Source organism: Dryobates pubescens, chromosome 5 (assembly GCF_014839835.1).
Source record: "Dryobates pubescens isolate bDryPub1 chromosome 5, bDryPub1.pri, whole genome shotgun sequence".
In the NCBI taxonomy this organism is placed as follows: domain Eukaryota; kingdom Metazoa; phylum Chordata; class Aves; order Piciformes; family Picidae; genus Dryobates; species Dryobates pubescens.
Genome location: NC_071616.1, coordinates 20308114 through 20323878, shown reverse-complemented (window position 1 = coordinate 20323878; position 15765 = coordinate 20308114). Strand labels below are relative to the sequence as shown.

Below are 15765 nucleotides of genomic sequence, written 5' to 3'. Positions count from 1 at the left end.
CATTAGCTAAATTAATGTGGTCCTCTTTGCTACAGCTGATTACTGTGTAATTTGTACCTCCTTGTAGATTGACTTAAAATAAGGAACTTGAATTCTTGGCATTCCCTTTCCTCACAAATAGGTTCAGTATATGAATGCAGAACTTTGTTCGATGCAAATGTTATGCAGGGTAGTGTTACTCTGCACCAAAAGTTCAAAAAGTTTGAGTTGCATTCCTTGTAAAATAACTGGGTGATAAAGAGTCCGCTACATTTATTTATATTGCAGTTCCTGCACCTAGTGAAAGTAATAGAAATATTCATATAAATTTTGTTAGTGTGGGACCACACAATTTATACTGAAATGACACAAAGAGAAATGTGACATACTAATTATATTTAAAAATAGGCTGAAATGGAGTTCTATATTCATCTTCTGAATAAAAGGATGTTAGTTACAGAAACAAAAGGGTTCTTTTCAAAACGAACAGATATATTACTTTCCAAAAAGTATTAGGAAACTTTAATCAAGTCGCCAGAGTGATGTTTCTGGAACTTAATTTGCTCTTTTCTATCATTTCCCTTGTGCTTCTGGCTAATTGCAGGTAAGGGATACAAGTAAAGAGTTTTGGGGGCATAGGCTAGGAACGTTCATGTAATTACTGAAGGGGGATGTGGATGGGCATCACATTGGCCAGTTTCCAGTCTGGGACCTCTCTGGTGAGCCAGGACTGGTGGCAAATGATGGAGAGCGGCTTGGCCAGCTCTTGCTGCTTTCTCAGTCAAATCCCTGCCACTCTTCATTTTTTTTAATAAAAGGTTGAATTTAGATTCAAGTTCTGCCACTTTCTGGGGCAAAGCTAGGGGTAATTAGGAGACACAATGGATACTGAATAACCTAAATAGCATCGCTAATTCCTTCCCTTTCAGAGTAATCGTCTTGTCACTTTTGATGACTAGTAGGAAATCACTGACTGGTTACGTACACAAAAAACTTTCGTTCTTGTTATGGAAACATTTCTCTATATAGAAACAATGGTCACAAAATAGAGAGGAGTATTATGAGGTGTAAGGCAATAAACCTTTGTCCTTGGGGCTCCTCAGCACCAGCTAGGGTACATCCTCCACTTTCCTGAATCCTTTGGTGCCAGCCAGCTATGGCCAGATCTTCTGGAGGACCTGGCAGCTCATTCATTTGCTGAGCATGCAGGTGTGCACCAGTCCCAAGAGTGCTGGGTCTTGGTCTCTAACCCTGTATGGGGTTACCTGCTTTGGTTTGCTGTTTGTGAGAATCCAGCCCAATCATGAGGTTCTCAGCTACCTTTAAAGCTCTTGGCTGATTCCCAGTTCTGTTGTGCTTAAAGACAACACTGACAGAATGATTGGGTTTGAACCTCCTGCTGCACTGCTGCAGCTATCACAGAGGAGCAGATTTGATGCCTGCAGGAGGAATTTGTTCCAGATTGTTGCTCAGTGTGCGAGCTGTTTACCACGGTCTGCAGAAGTCCTGCAGCTTGTGTGGTGACGGTTGTTTCAAGCAGGCAAAGCAAAACTTTAAAGCAGGCAAAGTATTTTTAAAAACACTTGTCATGGCTGGGAGGTAAAACCAACACTCCTCAGTAAGATGTTACAGTGTTTTTTATTATTTTTTTTCTTCCACCCATAGCATCTTGGTACTTTACTAAAGGCAATAAGCATTGCTCCCTACAGCACATCTATCACTCACTGAGATGCTCTCTAGCCGATTTTGATTCTCTTCTGACATGCACAACTGGATTGTGATTCTCAAGCAGAGCTTGAAAACATACCTCTTTCACTAACATGAAATGCCAAATTACTTTTTCTGCCAAATACAGGGAAACAGGAATGAATAGCAATGCTTTTGCCTCCTTGCATTAGCAGAATATTAGGCATGTGTCCCTTCATTCTAAAGGTGAGTGCCCCCAACAATGGTCCTCCCAGAAGGGCAACTGGCTTAGTGAGGCAGCCATCCATTAATGGAGGGATGTGTGTAACCAAAGACCAGGCTCATTAACCATCTAAACACCCTTATGCCCTGCAATATCTGAATGTATTAACATTTTTTAAAAGCTTGCAGTAACTTAATTGTACCCAAAAAATCCTTAATTATTCTTAATTATTTTCTGAAAGAACCATTTTTTTTTCCTTTCTAAATTTTCTACAAGGAAACTGGAACATGTTCTCCTCAAATACTTATAGCCTTGATGATTTTTAGTTGGCATGTGGGTGTGTTTGTCCTTACCTCCTGTCATGAAACCAGCACAAAGTCTACTTTTAACATGTTAGTTAAAGCCTCCTTGACACCACTTTCAGATTGTTTCTACTGTTCCATTTAAACTTGCTCTCACTGTTTCTGCTGCCCTTGCTCTTTAGAAAGAAGTCGTAAACCATGTTTTCTGCTGTCTTGTTCCAACTGATATGTCTTCTCCTCCTTAATACTGATGGAAGGTGGAATAAGGAAAATGAAACAGTTCCTAACTTCTGCCTCTGTTCTCAAGTTTATAAGTTAACCATAGAGCTTTCCTTTTGTCAAACTGCTGCTGAGAGTTTGCACATGACACTATCTAGAAATTGTATTGACCGTGAAGGCAACACATGCTAAAACCACCATGAAAATGAGGTCCAGATTAAAAGTATACAATGGGTGCGCTTTCTATACCAAACCCCCACTTCACTGATAATCTAAGTTCCTTCCCTCTTGCTGTTTACAGGATCTTGGTGTCAGGAATTGGCTTTTTTCTCATGTTTTTTATCCTGTTCTAATTTTAATCCAGTTACTAAGGATAATTCCAGTAAGTTGGAGCTATTTGCAGCATTTTAGGAATGCATATACCATACTAAACTACATGGAGAATTTTTTTTGTTGTTATGTATGAAAGTATTTTATTGATTCTGTTTCTCCATTCTTCTTGTATTCAGCCTTCCTTTTATTTAGCATTAAAGTGACCAGCATGGGTTGCCACCTTGAACAGAAAACTGTCTTAACACTGTGAGATGATTCACATCTCAAAGATATTTGTCTCCAGTGTCTCACTGAATTAATAAGGCCGCATTTAAAGGATGAAATACTTGAGGCTCTATGTGTATTTGCCTTGTTATCCGTTCAAAGTAACTGTAACTGCAGCTCTGTTGTGGTAGTTGTTACCATGTCAGTCTGAGCTGTCTCAGTTTACAATTTCATATGATTTTCACACTTGCAGTACAGTTTTATGCTTTGGGGTTTAAAAAAAAAACGTTATGGTCTGTCATTGTTGAAACCTCTGGGACCAGACTATGTGCTTTAAATAGCCTTATCAGAAAAAGGTTGAACAGCATCTCTAGCCTGTGCTCAGTAATAAGAGGACTGTAAGGAGAGAATAGAAGACAATAAAAGATAATGACGCAAAGTATATTTTTGTTCCTCCTTTATAACATGTTTTTCTTTTCTATCAGAGAAACATTAAAAAGAAAAACTAATAGCAATGACTGTACAAGCCCAATTGCAAATAATCCTGGCTCAAAAAGGGATGCCCACTTCTGTGCAGTCTGCAGTGACTATGCTTCAGGATACCACTATGGGGTCTGGTCATGTGAAGGTTGCAAAGCATTCTTTAAAAGAAGCATTCAAGGTAGGAGAATCAGCTTTTGATAACTTTGCTCAATTAAGTTGTTTTTGTCAGATCAGGGATTTCAGTCATTGTAGTAATTTAGTAGATCTAGTAATGAGTTGATCTAAAATCCTGGTGTATGGACCTGCATGCTAAAAATCAAGAAACACCTGATTTGACTATCTTTTGGCTCTAATGTTATCAAGATCTGGAAACATTACAAAGTAATTGATTTCTTTAGAGAAGAGATGAGATACATAGCAGGAGAAAGCCCTGCAGCAAAGGCATTAGTGGGATGGCACTGCAGACCCATGAATATGATTGCAGTTTGTGTCCTAAAGCAGATATAGTAATTGTGAAGTTGTTGTAATAGACACAGTTAGAGTAGGTGATTGTCAGGAGACTTTGCTTCCTAGGAACTACTCTTCTGGAGCTTTCTGTTATAGCACATAATATCTACATGGCATATAGGATATAAAAATATATTTTAACAACCATTAGGTACAAAACTCATAATTGTTACGGCTCAGCTCTCCCCCTCCCAGATCCTACATTGTCAGATCTAAGATTTCCACTTCAAAGTTTAAATTCTTAAATATTTGGCATTTAGTTCAAATTTATTGAGTGGCTGCAGCATGAAGTAAATGTAGGTCTTCATGTTTGCACTCACAGTCTACAGGCAGTGACTTATGCACCATATTGCAGCTTTGGCTCACTTCAGTTCTTTAACCTTGCCATCTTTGGCCTCATCTAGGTCCTCTTGGTGAAAATGTAAATGAATTGACACTGGACACTGCATGTGGATATAATCATGGAAAACCTTGTCATTTTCCAGTCTGAAATTTTCCCTTCTTTTGCACACAAAGCCTTTAGCAATCTTGAGATACTTTCTTTTGGCTCAATATGGCAGTTGGTGTCACCACAAGAATCAAATTCAATTCAAAACTTTTTTGCCTTTTCAGTTTATTGTGCAAGTTCTGCATGGGTGAATAATAATGTCTATAAACTGGTGCAAGTACTTCTGATTGCTAGAATAATAGAAAAGAACTCTGTCTTGGTTTGTCACAAATGGAGGCTGATTTTGATCTTGAAAGTGTTTTCTGTCAGGAAAATTATTTGCCTGCTCTGCATTGCTCACATGTGCTTTGGCTGTGAAAAATTTACCCATTGTGGCCTTAACATATTCTGTCAGGTAGGGGTTTTTTGTGTGTAATTCAAATAAATGAAAGTAAGCTCTTGGCATATAATACTATCAAGGACTCGGTTGCAACTGTTGTTATAAAGGATATTGCTTATGAAAATAAAAATTTCTGGACCTACCATAGACCAAGCTGTTGGGCTAATGTCTAATTAGAATTCAATGGTATGACTGAGCCACTGTGTGTGGTCTCCTCTGCTTGTCCAAGTTTGTAGTGTAGTGTATTCATCCCACATCTCTGAACATCTGCCTGCAAGCTAAATTATCCCAAGGCCACAGGAGTTTTAAACTACTTCATGCTTTTGTGTGCTTGGGTTATAATGCAACAGCTAGCTTCCTCCTCCCTTCCCTCCATGTTGTGTGAAGAGTGATAAACAGTAATTTGTTTTTCAGTCATATCTCCCAGTAGGAAATGGGACAAATTGCAACACGATCTCTTCTTTTTTAAAATCGACAGTTCAAAAATTCAAGGTTAAAATTATTTTAATTTTGCAAGGAAATAGTCACAATTGTTTGGTTAAATAATTACTCCTGGGGACATGAACTCTTGGACTTCCATCAAGTGAAAAAAACACCAGTAGCTGTGTCTTTGCCTGATATATTCTTAAAGTTGTTTAAAATAACTTTTAAAAAACCCCCAAAACTGATAGAGAAGATATTAAGAACTGTAAATGAGTGAATATTTTTTGCATCCTTTGGTAACTACTGCAAAAGAGACTTCTAGTATTTAACAGGAGAGGATTCAATTGTAATTGCAACAATGCATACTGAAGTCCAGTTTACAGTAATAAACCTTTGGACCAGATTAATGATTAATGAAACACAATAATGTAAAATGATTTTGGAGGGGATGAGGTGAGGTGGGATAGAAGGAGAGAACAGAAGAGGCTGTAATGGAAACTGATCAAAATAGGAGAAACACTTGTCCAGAATATGTAAAAGTTACACCTTCTTTGTACTATATATTATGCACACTAGTCTTCCTTTTTTTCTCCATTTTTATTAACTTTTGTCCAGGGTCAATACTCCTAAGGCTTCTTCATTCCTGGAACTCACGATGTCAGAGAGCTCAGTAAATAGAGCTTTAGTTTACGTACCTCTTTGCAGGGCTGAAGCTGTGTGCACTGCTGTTCTCAACTCTGCTGAGGGGAAAAAAACCTCAACCAACTATCTGCCTTCTGTAGGGTCCCAAAATGCAGTAAGAAGTTGGAGATTGGGACAAAACTTTCACAAAAGCATTTGCCCCATTTTCAAAAATGCCCTGACATTAGAAGGTGCTTAGCTATCTATCAGTCATCATTAGGAATTGCTCTGTGCTGTGCAGTTACTTTTTGAGGCCACAGATTGATATTTTCAGTATACAATCAATGAATACACATTTTTGCATCAGTTTAATTAATGGAACTTAGTTATGAAAAAAAACTAAGAGATGCTTAAAATGATGAAAGCCTTGATTCGGAAAATGAGCAGGAGAGGCTGTTGGACATGATAAATTTCTCTTCTTACCCTGCTGCAGGACATAATGATTACATCTGCCCAGCCACCAATCAATGCACGATAGATAAGAACAGGCGCAAAAGCTGCCAGGCATGCCGGCTACGGAAATGTTATGAAGTGGGCATGATGAAATGTGGTGAGTTTTGCATGTCTGTGTTGTTTTCGTCAGCTTTGCTGGCTTCGTCCCACCCCCACACACCCCCTGCTACCCCTTCAGTCAAAACTGTATAGCTTGGGTTTTGGGTTTGGTTGGTTTTGGTTTTTTGTTGTTTGTTGGGGTTTTTTTCTTTTCTTTCCACTTGGAATCCCAGAAAGGCACATCAAACAGAGCAAGGGTTAAGCTGCTTTCCTAGAAAGGAATGTACCAATTTTTAAAACAGAGGAATCACAGAATGCAATGGGCTGGAAGGGACCCTCAAAGGTCATCTTGTCCAACCCCCATGCAGTGAGAAGGGACATCTGCAGCTAGAGCAAGTTGCTCAGGGCCCCATCAAGTTTGACCTTGAATGTTTCCAGGGATGGGGCCTCAACCACAATGCTCTGCAACCTGTTCCAGTTTTTTACCACTCTTATTGTAAACTTCTTCCACATGTACAACCTAAATCTACCCTACTCTAGTTTAAAACCACTACTCCTTGTCCTTCTGCTATAAACCCTCCAGAGTCTTCTTTTCTCCAGGCTGAACAGCCCCAGCCCTCAGCCTGTCTTTCTAGAAGAGGTGCTTCAGCCCTCTGATCATCCTCGTGGACCTCCTCTGGACCTGCTACATCAGGTCTATGTCCCTTTTGTGTTTGGAGTCCCAGTGCTGAACATAGTACTCGAGGTCTTGCCAGAGCAGAGTGGAGTACCCGGGAGTAGGTGGGAAGGAGTAAAGCATAGTTTAAACACATGAAAAACATAGTACCTCTTCAGAGCTCTGTGAAGTCAATTTACCTGCATGCCATGTTCTGCAGAATGAGAACCCAAGACCTGCTGCTGCTGCCTGAGACTAAACCAAACTGAATCCTGTGTAATATGAAGTAAATGAGCCTGTACTCTGCTTTGCTGGTTGAATGTAATGCAAGAACAGCAGTGGTGAATGGTAACAGCAGTTCATTGACCAGTATCGTGCCTCCAACAATGGGAAGAGTAAATGCCTTGGAAGGAATGCAAGAATGAAGCTTGCACCTACATGAAAGCAATTTCTGACAACTCTCAGCTTCCAGAAATTGGCAGTTGGGGACTGCTGGTCTGGAAGAGTTTTCTTGTATTTAATATGTCTTAATATATTACTAGAATAGCAACTTTCCTGCTGGTCCTGTCTTTTCAGTCCTGTAAAGTCTCAGCATCTACAACATCCCATAGCAGCTTGACCACCAGTGATTTGAAGAACCAGTTCTCTGTTTGCCAGGCTTTGTTATGGGGCTTTGGTGAGGCAGCAATGAGAAAATGAGAAGGCAGTGGGTGTGCTGTTCTTTTTTCTAAACAGGCTGTTTTCAGATTATGTCCTATAGCTCTTCCATAAAAAAAAAAAAAAAGTGGTGAACAACCACTGCTTGTCACTGCAGCACTCAGAATTATCCAGCCTTTTCTCTTATTCATGCCTAGTACTTAGAATGATGTGACTTCATTGTAGTTGTACATTTATAGATGGTAAAGGTTAGTTTTAAGAAGAAAATAACTTATTTCAACATATAATGTACTTTCACAGTCAATTTTTAGTGCTGTTTCGTACAGATTCATTCATGTACGTGATAGAAACAGGCTGGGAAAACATCATATAGGAACAGTGGAGAGGAAAGGAGGTCACTGTGCTTCATCCTCTGTGATTTGCAGACATGCACCTCATTTAATCCCATTTAATGTAGATACCTATTTCTATTTCAGGGCTAGGCTGTGTTTTCATGCTCCCATTGCTTTGATCTGAAGGCTGTTTGTGAAATATGATGCCTGTCATTAGGAATACTCTTACAAATTCCAGCCTGTGTTTATTGCTCGACTGTTAAGGCTCACTTGTTCTCTTAGTGTAGAGGCTTCTCTTCTCCTGATTGCTAATAGTCTGGTTGTATGTAGAGACTACATCATAAACCCTCACAACCTTTGTTTTATTAGGCTAACTAAACCAAGAAATCTTCTCCTCTTGGAGAATAGGAAAGTAGACAAAATCCGGAAGTCATCAGGGTCCTACTCGCCTTTGTAGCATAATATGTATTGGTTTCTCTGGGAGCTTGTATCTGCATGCAACCCAGGATCCCATTTGTCTTTTTCGTGGTTACATCATGCTGGCAGTTGATAATAATTCTATGAGCTGTTATGATTGTAGCCTCCCTGTTAATTTCTAGCTGATAACTCCCACCTCAGAGTTACAGCTTAATTTGTTCCTTGTATTAGTATTGTACTTCTGAAGTACATTTAGCTTCTGTCGCTTGAGTCAGCTAGTTCTTTCTATACGATGCTGCTGCTTCTTGCATGAAGATGATGCATCTCAGCTTTATTGGTGTTTTTCATTAATATAGCCTTAGCTGCCTCTGCTGTCTGGCTTCCAGAAAGAAAAGCCTTATACTTGCAAATGAGACTCTTTTGAAACCTTATTTTCTGAATGGTCTTTTGTTCCTCTTGGTGACTGAGAATTTTACTCAAAGTTTGTTCCAACAGAGATTTCTATCAAACCAGAGCTCAGGAGCTGGAAAGTTTTTGTAAAGATTGACCCCAGTGTAATATTGCAAGGCAGTATTCCACAATGCTTCCTTAAATGAATTCTTTTTATTTAGTTACTCAGGTAGTCCTGGCTTGTGATTAGACCCCATAGACACTATAGTATTACAAGTAAAAAATAATAATAGGTACTTATGTCTTAGCCTGTGTTCATTTTAATCTTGACACACATCCATTAAACATATTTTACTAAAATTATGAATGTTTTATAGGACATTAATAATTGTGCCAGACCAAAAATGACACTTTGAAACTATAACAGAAAAGTAACAGGAAAACTGTGGGTTTTTAAACTTTTTTTCTGTTTTTTTTTTAAAGTTATTTTTAATAGTGGCATTGAAACTTGAGAATTTAATTTGGGAGTCTTAACGATTTAATTTCAGAAAAAGGAATATTAAAATTGCTCAGATTCGTCTGAGTCGTCTGCTGAGTTAAGTGGTACCTGTACGTAATGCTGATGCATGGAAACGTGGTGGCAGACATTTCAGCCTGACAGATTTTAAGACTGTGTTTCTTACATGAATGTAAATGCCATTTCCTGCAGACCAGAGCGATTATCTTTCAATATTTTTTTCTTGTTAGAGCCATGTTGTTAATACCAGCTTTTTATTGTAGAACACCATAGAAGAGAACATTTTCTTTTTAATGAAGGCTTTTTGCCATCTCTGCTCCTTTCCCAGGTCACTTAGTGAATGCATTGGTTCACATCTGCTAAAACCTTGGATAAGACAGAATGGTTTGTAAGTGCATTTTTGTTCATTGGAGGCTTGTTGTCCAGCAGAAGTGATAAAAGAACCTCAATTACCACTTTGTAGGTTATGAAAGCTCTTCATAAATACTCTGTGCTATTTGCATCAAATCTTTAAATCCTCATTTTGCATACTAGCAGTAAGACACCTTGAGTTAAAAAAAAAAGAAAAAATACACACCTGTGTGTGCATAGCACTGCATAGATACACATGTATGTGAGCGTATAGCACTGCATATCTATACGTGTGTGTGAGCATATAGAACTGCATATATACACGTGTGTGAGAACATATAGAACTGCATAGATACGTGAGTGTGTGCGTAGCACTGCACAGATACATGTGTGTGTGCGTATCACTGCATAGATACACGTGTATGTGTGTGCATAGCACTGCATATATACACACGTGTATGTGAGCGTATAGAACTGCATAGATACACACGTGTGTGTGCATAGCACTGCATAGATACACGTGTGTGTGTAGCACTGCATAGATACACGTGTATGTGTGTGAGCGTATAGAACTGCATAGATACACACGCGTGTGTGAGCATATAGAACTGCATAGATACATGTCTGTGTGTGTGCGTAGCACTGCATAGATACGTGAGCGTATAGAACTGCATAGATACACGTGTGTGTGTGAGCGTATAGAACTGCATAGATACACACCTGTGTGTGAGCATATAGAACTGCATAGATACACGTCTGTGTGTGTGTGCGTAGCACTGCATAGATACACGTCTGTGTGTGCGTGCGTAGCACTGCATAGATACGCGTGTGTGCGTGCATAGCACTGCATAGATACACGTGTGTGTAGCACTGCGTATATACACGTGTGTGTGAGCATATAGAACTGCATATATGCGTGTGTACGTGTGTGGAACTGCGTGTGTCTCGAACTGCATATGTTTCTCTGTGTAAATGTGACTGGCAGTATGTGCCAACCCTAAAGCTGTAGGAGGCAGTAGGAAAGTGTTGCTTTGGAGTTTCTGGGTCTGAAATTTTTGGATGTCATCACACTCACAAATGTTGAGAAGCCAGCTCCCCACGTCATGGCTATTTCAGTGGAGGCTATCTTGGGGGTGCTTTGTATTGAGGTGATAATGGGGTTTCTTACAAAATAGGGTTTCTTACAAAATATACCATTGTGGCATAATGAGGGTCTTTGAGAGTGAACCTGCAAATTTTTTCAAGAAAGTCTGTTTTGCCTATTGTTCCAATTAAGGAATCTGCTGCTAAATTTTGACACTAGGACTGTTGGCAATTGTAGGAAAATAATTGCAAACCACTGTCACCATGAACAAGGAAAATAGGAATATTGCAGTAAACTCTGCTCTGCAAACTCAAAACATATCAGGATAAAATTGATCTTCTCTTGGAGTTTTCTGCTGTTTACCTGGGGAGCTGAAATGGACTGGACTGTTTGCCAAAGGCAGTAAAGAAGGGAGTTGCTTCATCACTTAGCTGTAGTCACTCTGGGAGCAGCTATGCTTGTGCTTTTCTTTTTCACTTCCTGAGGCTCAGATACACCTTGTTCTGTAAAGAGAATTCAGTTTCCTTGTTGCACTAGACTTTTTTCCCATGTGCCAGTTCTCAACTTGTTGGAAATGTTCCAAAGATAAAACTTCTGTGTGGCCCCTCCCTGCCCCAAATGAGGTGTCTGAGGACCATACTAAAAAGTGATGGAGAGATATTGCCCTAGGAGACGGGCTTCAGTCCACAGGTTTGCAGAAAGAGAACCAGACTTCTCTTTTTCTCTTGTGCATGGCTCTCTTTTTCTCCTGCATGCAGCCTCTGCATAGCACTTCGAAATACTGTAGTTTACTTTTCATACAGAAAGTAAGTGTGTGTGTGTGGGAAATGTTACATGGCCTCCTCTGGACTTCAGAAGTATTAATTGCATTTTAGCTATTCTAGAAATTACTGTCATTTCATCTTGTCTTCTCATGTACGCATGGCAGACGGTAGCTTCTTTGAAAGTGGGTCTGCTCTGTTAATACAGCCTTACTCACCAGAACATCTGCATTTGCTTTCCAAGGTAACTGGATTGATAATGATTTACTGATGTATACTTGAGCAAGTTTTAAGCTCAGACACTTAGAAAAACTGATTACAACGCATTAAGCAGTTGAATCTACAGATGCCGCCGAACTGGTTAGTTACATAAGCAGTTACCAAGGATCAAAACCGATATTAAGAGGAACACGCCATGCAGCTGCCCACCATATCAGACAGCAGAGGCATCTGCAATTTTCAAAGAATTTGTAAAGCAGGAGTTGCTTGGAAAATGGTGTGTTAAACTGCCAGTAATACCTGTTGTAGCTTGTTAATGGACAAGTGAACAGCAGGCTGATTTTAATGACTATTTTTTCCCCCGATGCATATTATTTCTTGCATTCTAGTGATCATTTACAGCACTGTGTGGCCTGTGGTGCTGTGGCTCGAGATCCTGACTTTGGTCCAGCATTCTCAGTTGAATACAGCTATTTTCTTGTGCAAAGAATAGCTCCAAATAATTACAGTGTTGTAGGAAGAATGAGAGATTTGATCATCTTGTGCACTTTGCCCATTGCTTGAATTACCTTTATATGAATTAGTTATTAGCTATTAAGCATAGCTGGGGAGTTTGCAGCAGTCAGAAATAGTCCCTGATCTGGGAAGCCTGAAGTATTTTGTTGCTGTGTCTTTACACAGATTGATTCATATCTCTGTGTCTAGTTAAACCAAACATTAAGACAGTCTGTAATTATTTGTATCGCTTTATAAGCACTTACACATGCCTGTTGGGTGCCAAGAGATGGACAGGTAAAATTTTTCAGTTCTGCCTAAAGTCTGGATTTGAACAGAAAGCACAGAAGTTATTTATGTTGTTGAAATATGTTTAACCTGAAAAGGCTGCTACTTTCTCATGTATCAGTTGACTAGCCAACTTAAATGCACTACCTTTTTTTGATTCAAGCTGAATACATTTTAGTGTGGAAATAAATGACATCTCTTTTAATTACCTCTGAGCTCTGTTTTATGCAGACAGCTCAGGAACAGCTTTCACCTGCTTTGGCAATATATGGTGATCCATAAAATAAAATAAAAAAATCAATTAAAAAACCATTCAGAGTCTGGCTAGGTTGAGTGGTACACACCACAGCCCACCACCATTTTTCTACTACCGACTGTTTTTTCTTGGTAAAATGTGGAGTTTGTATGTATTTTTATTTTATTTTATTTTTTGTGCAGAAATGTCACAATATTCCTATTTTGTCTTTCTGCAGTGGAGGTATGACTATAGAAACTCTTTTTATGTTTTAAATTATTTTTCCCCATGTACCAGTTACATAGGAAATTTCATTTAGCTCAATAGCCTAATGCAACTTAACTTAAAGGGGCTTGCTACTTCCCAGTAAGAACCTTCCACAAGTACTGAGACCTTTAATACTGTCAATAAGTAACACAACCTGACTGCATTATTTTAAGATGGAGCATGGAAATTGTACAAGATTGTGTCACCTAGAACAGAATGCTGGACTACCATTTTTTAAACTTGAAAAACGATATTATTTCTTTGATCTTCAGTAAAGTACTTGGTCACTTACCTGTGTCCCTACAGTTTGGATCGTCAACAAAATGTCATTTAGAAGTCTTTACAACACTGAATTGGAAAGGATAATTCATGTCTTGATACCAAAGGCCTGGTATTTTCCATGCCACAGAGAAGGCTGGTGACAATATAACAGAGTTGAGAACAGCTGATCAGAGGATTTGAAGTACCACAAGAGTGCACTTTGCTGACCCACACAGGGTCAATGAGCTGTGTGCAAGTGCTTGCTTGACCACATGTTGCCTCTGGCAGGTGCGTCCAAACTGCTGGAATTCTCCCTTATTCTGTTGTCAGGCATTTCCTCTCCTCAGATCCCGTTTTATCCAGTAGTTTTTCTGACTTCATACTTTTAAGTATGGTCTCTAACTGAACAACTTTCCCCCATGTTTAACTAAGACTACTGCTCATGTGTCTTCTTTTTAGGGACTTCACAGCTCCACTGGGTACTGGACAACAAAAACTCTGCATGTCATAGAGCAGCTGGTATTTTTTGACATCCAAAGAAAATTTCTGCCTTGCCCTGCATCTCATTATGACTTTTAGTCCCCCTGTGCTATTTTTCTTGTTCTGTTGTTCACAACAGCCATGTGCAACATGCTTCAGGTTTCAAAGTGTGGAAACAATGAGCAGTGTCATTTCTTGTTCGAGTTCAAGTCTCCCCTGCTGGCTAACATTGCACATTCACATGGAAATTAGAGCCACGGATCTCAAATATCTAGACATTTCCTCATCTATCTCCAGTTGTACTTTTGTTCCAGTTGCTTAGCTCACTGTCGACCTTTCCTCTTTGTCTTCTCTGATGGAAAATATTTACATACTTTCTGTGCATGACATGGCTTCAGAACATTCTACAGCTCACTGTGCCATTCTAATGTTATTCTGAAGCTGACAAAGCACTTTAAACTTTTCCTTTTTGACCTTTGTGCATTAGTCCAAAATGAGGCATAGCACAGAGTTCACTGCATCATCCAAGCATCACTGTAGAAATTTAGTTTTTGTCTCGTTGTCCTCTGACTCTCTCAGGAAGGAAAGGATTTCTACAGACAGTTGAAGAAATTGCTCTGTGATTTGTGTAACTCTGCAGGTAACCCTTTTTTGGGGAATCCTCGTCACATCTGATTTAATGAATCTACGATAAGATAATGTCTCAAGCTCTGGTTGTCTCCGCTGGCATATTGTCTTTAACGGCTGTTCAGCTGCTTTGGCAACTTCTAGTTAGCTGTCATTTAGCTAAGCATTTGGTTCTGCAAATCATGGATTGTTTTCCCTGAATCCATTATTTGTGCAAATGTCCTGTCAGTATTGAACCCATTTCATCCAACCCATAGTCCTTTTAAGGATGCAAACCCATCCTTGTCCCAAATGATGCAAACTTTAAACTGGACTTCCATCTGATAATTCTTCCATCTCCCAATGCCTTGCTCTGATTGGATTCCTTCACACCTGAGGACTGTTCCTTGAATCATTTTTGCTTACCTGTATTCTCCAGCCCCTTGGATTTCAAGGTAGAGGATATTCTCCAATATTGAGAACTTTTTTTATAGTCATCCTATTCTGTTTTATACCTGAGGTGATTTGCTGAACAGGCAGAAAAAGAGGATGATAGCAATGTGTAGTTCAAAGTTCCACATCATCAAAGTTCTTGCAGACTCTCTTAGTCCTTATCCAGTCTTTTCAGTGCCTTCAGGTTCTACCTCAGTGGCATTTTCATCTCGCTTTTCTCATGGATTGTCTCAAACAGTGCTTGACCACTGCTAGAGACAACAGAAAACTATGATCTGAAAAGCTATCTCATTTGAGGAACCTTCATCACTGAGAATCTGCATTCACCCAACATCTTATTTAGCAAGACAAGCAACTAAAATTAATTTTTTGGTGCCCCTACTGCCTCTTCCTTTGACGTGGCTTATGTTTGGACATCTTTGTTGGCTGAAAACCAGGACCAGAATTACACTGTGTGGTTGGAATTTAAACAACTTGTGTTCCATCTGACTTCGATGTATATAGATGAAGAATGGTAGGAATTGCTGAATCCAGTAGCTTGGCAAGGGAAACTGCCATATTGCCATGTCTCTAGTCCAGCAGCAAGTCCAAGTGTGTATTGTTCTTAGGCACACACACTCACAATGCTGGTGTCCACAGAGATCAGCACAGACAGGAAATACAACACTCATGCAAACAGGAGCTGGGTTTAGACACTGCCAAATAGTTGGCCTGTCAATCCCTGTGTCTCCCCAGCTGAAGGCCTCTGGGTTTGCAGCCTCACACCAGTTGTTGGCATACAGCCCTTCTTCTCCACAAATGGTCACAGAAACACACATGTGCTGTGGATCCCTCCAGTAGCTGGCTTTAGAAAGTCTGTACTACATGGTATCTGAGCCCTGGATCCTCAGTTCTTCTAGGTAGTTTGTGCACAAACTCTTGCACGCATGCACACATGT

At 39.6% G+C, this 15765-nt stretch overlaps 1 protein-coding gene across 1 annotated transcript in view; it reads left to right on the top strand.

Annotated features, from left to right (window-relative positions):
* The window catches only part of ESR2 (estrogen receptor 2), a 34242-nt gene that overhangs the window by 5860 nt on the left and 12617 nt on the right, over positions 1-15765 (top strand). The window contains exons 3-4 of the mRNA XM_054161734.1: positions 3432-3607; positions 6301-6417. Of these exons, the coding sequence (XP_054017709.1) occupies positions 3432-3607; positions 6301-6417 (293 nt within the window). The remainder of the gene's footprint in view (positions 1-3431; positions 3608-6300; positions 6418-15765) is intronic.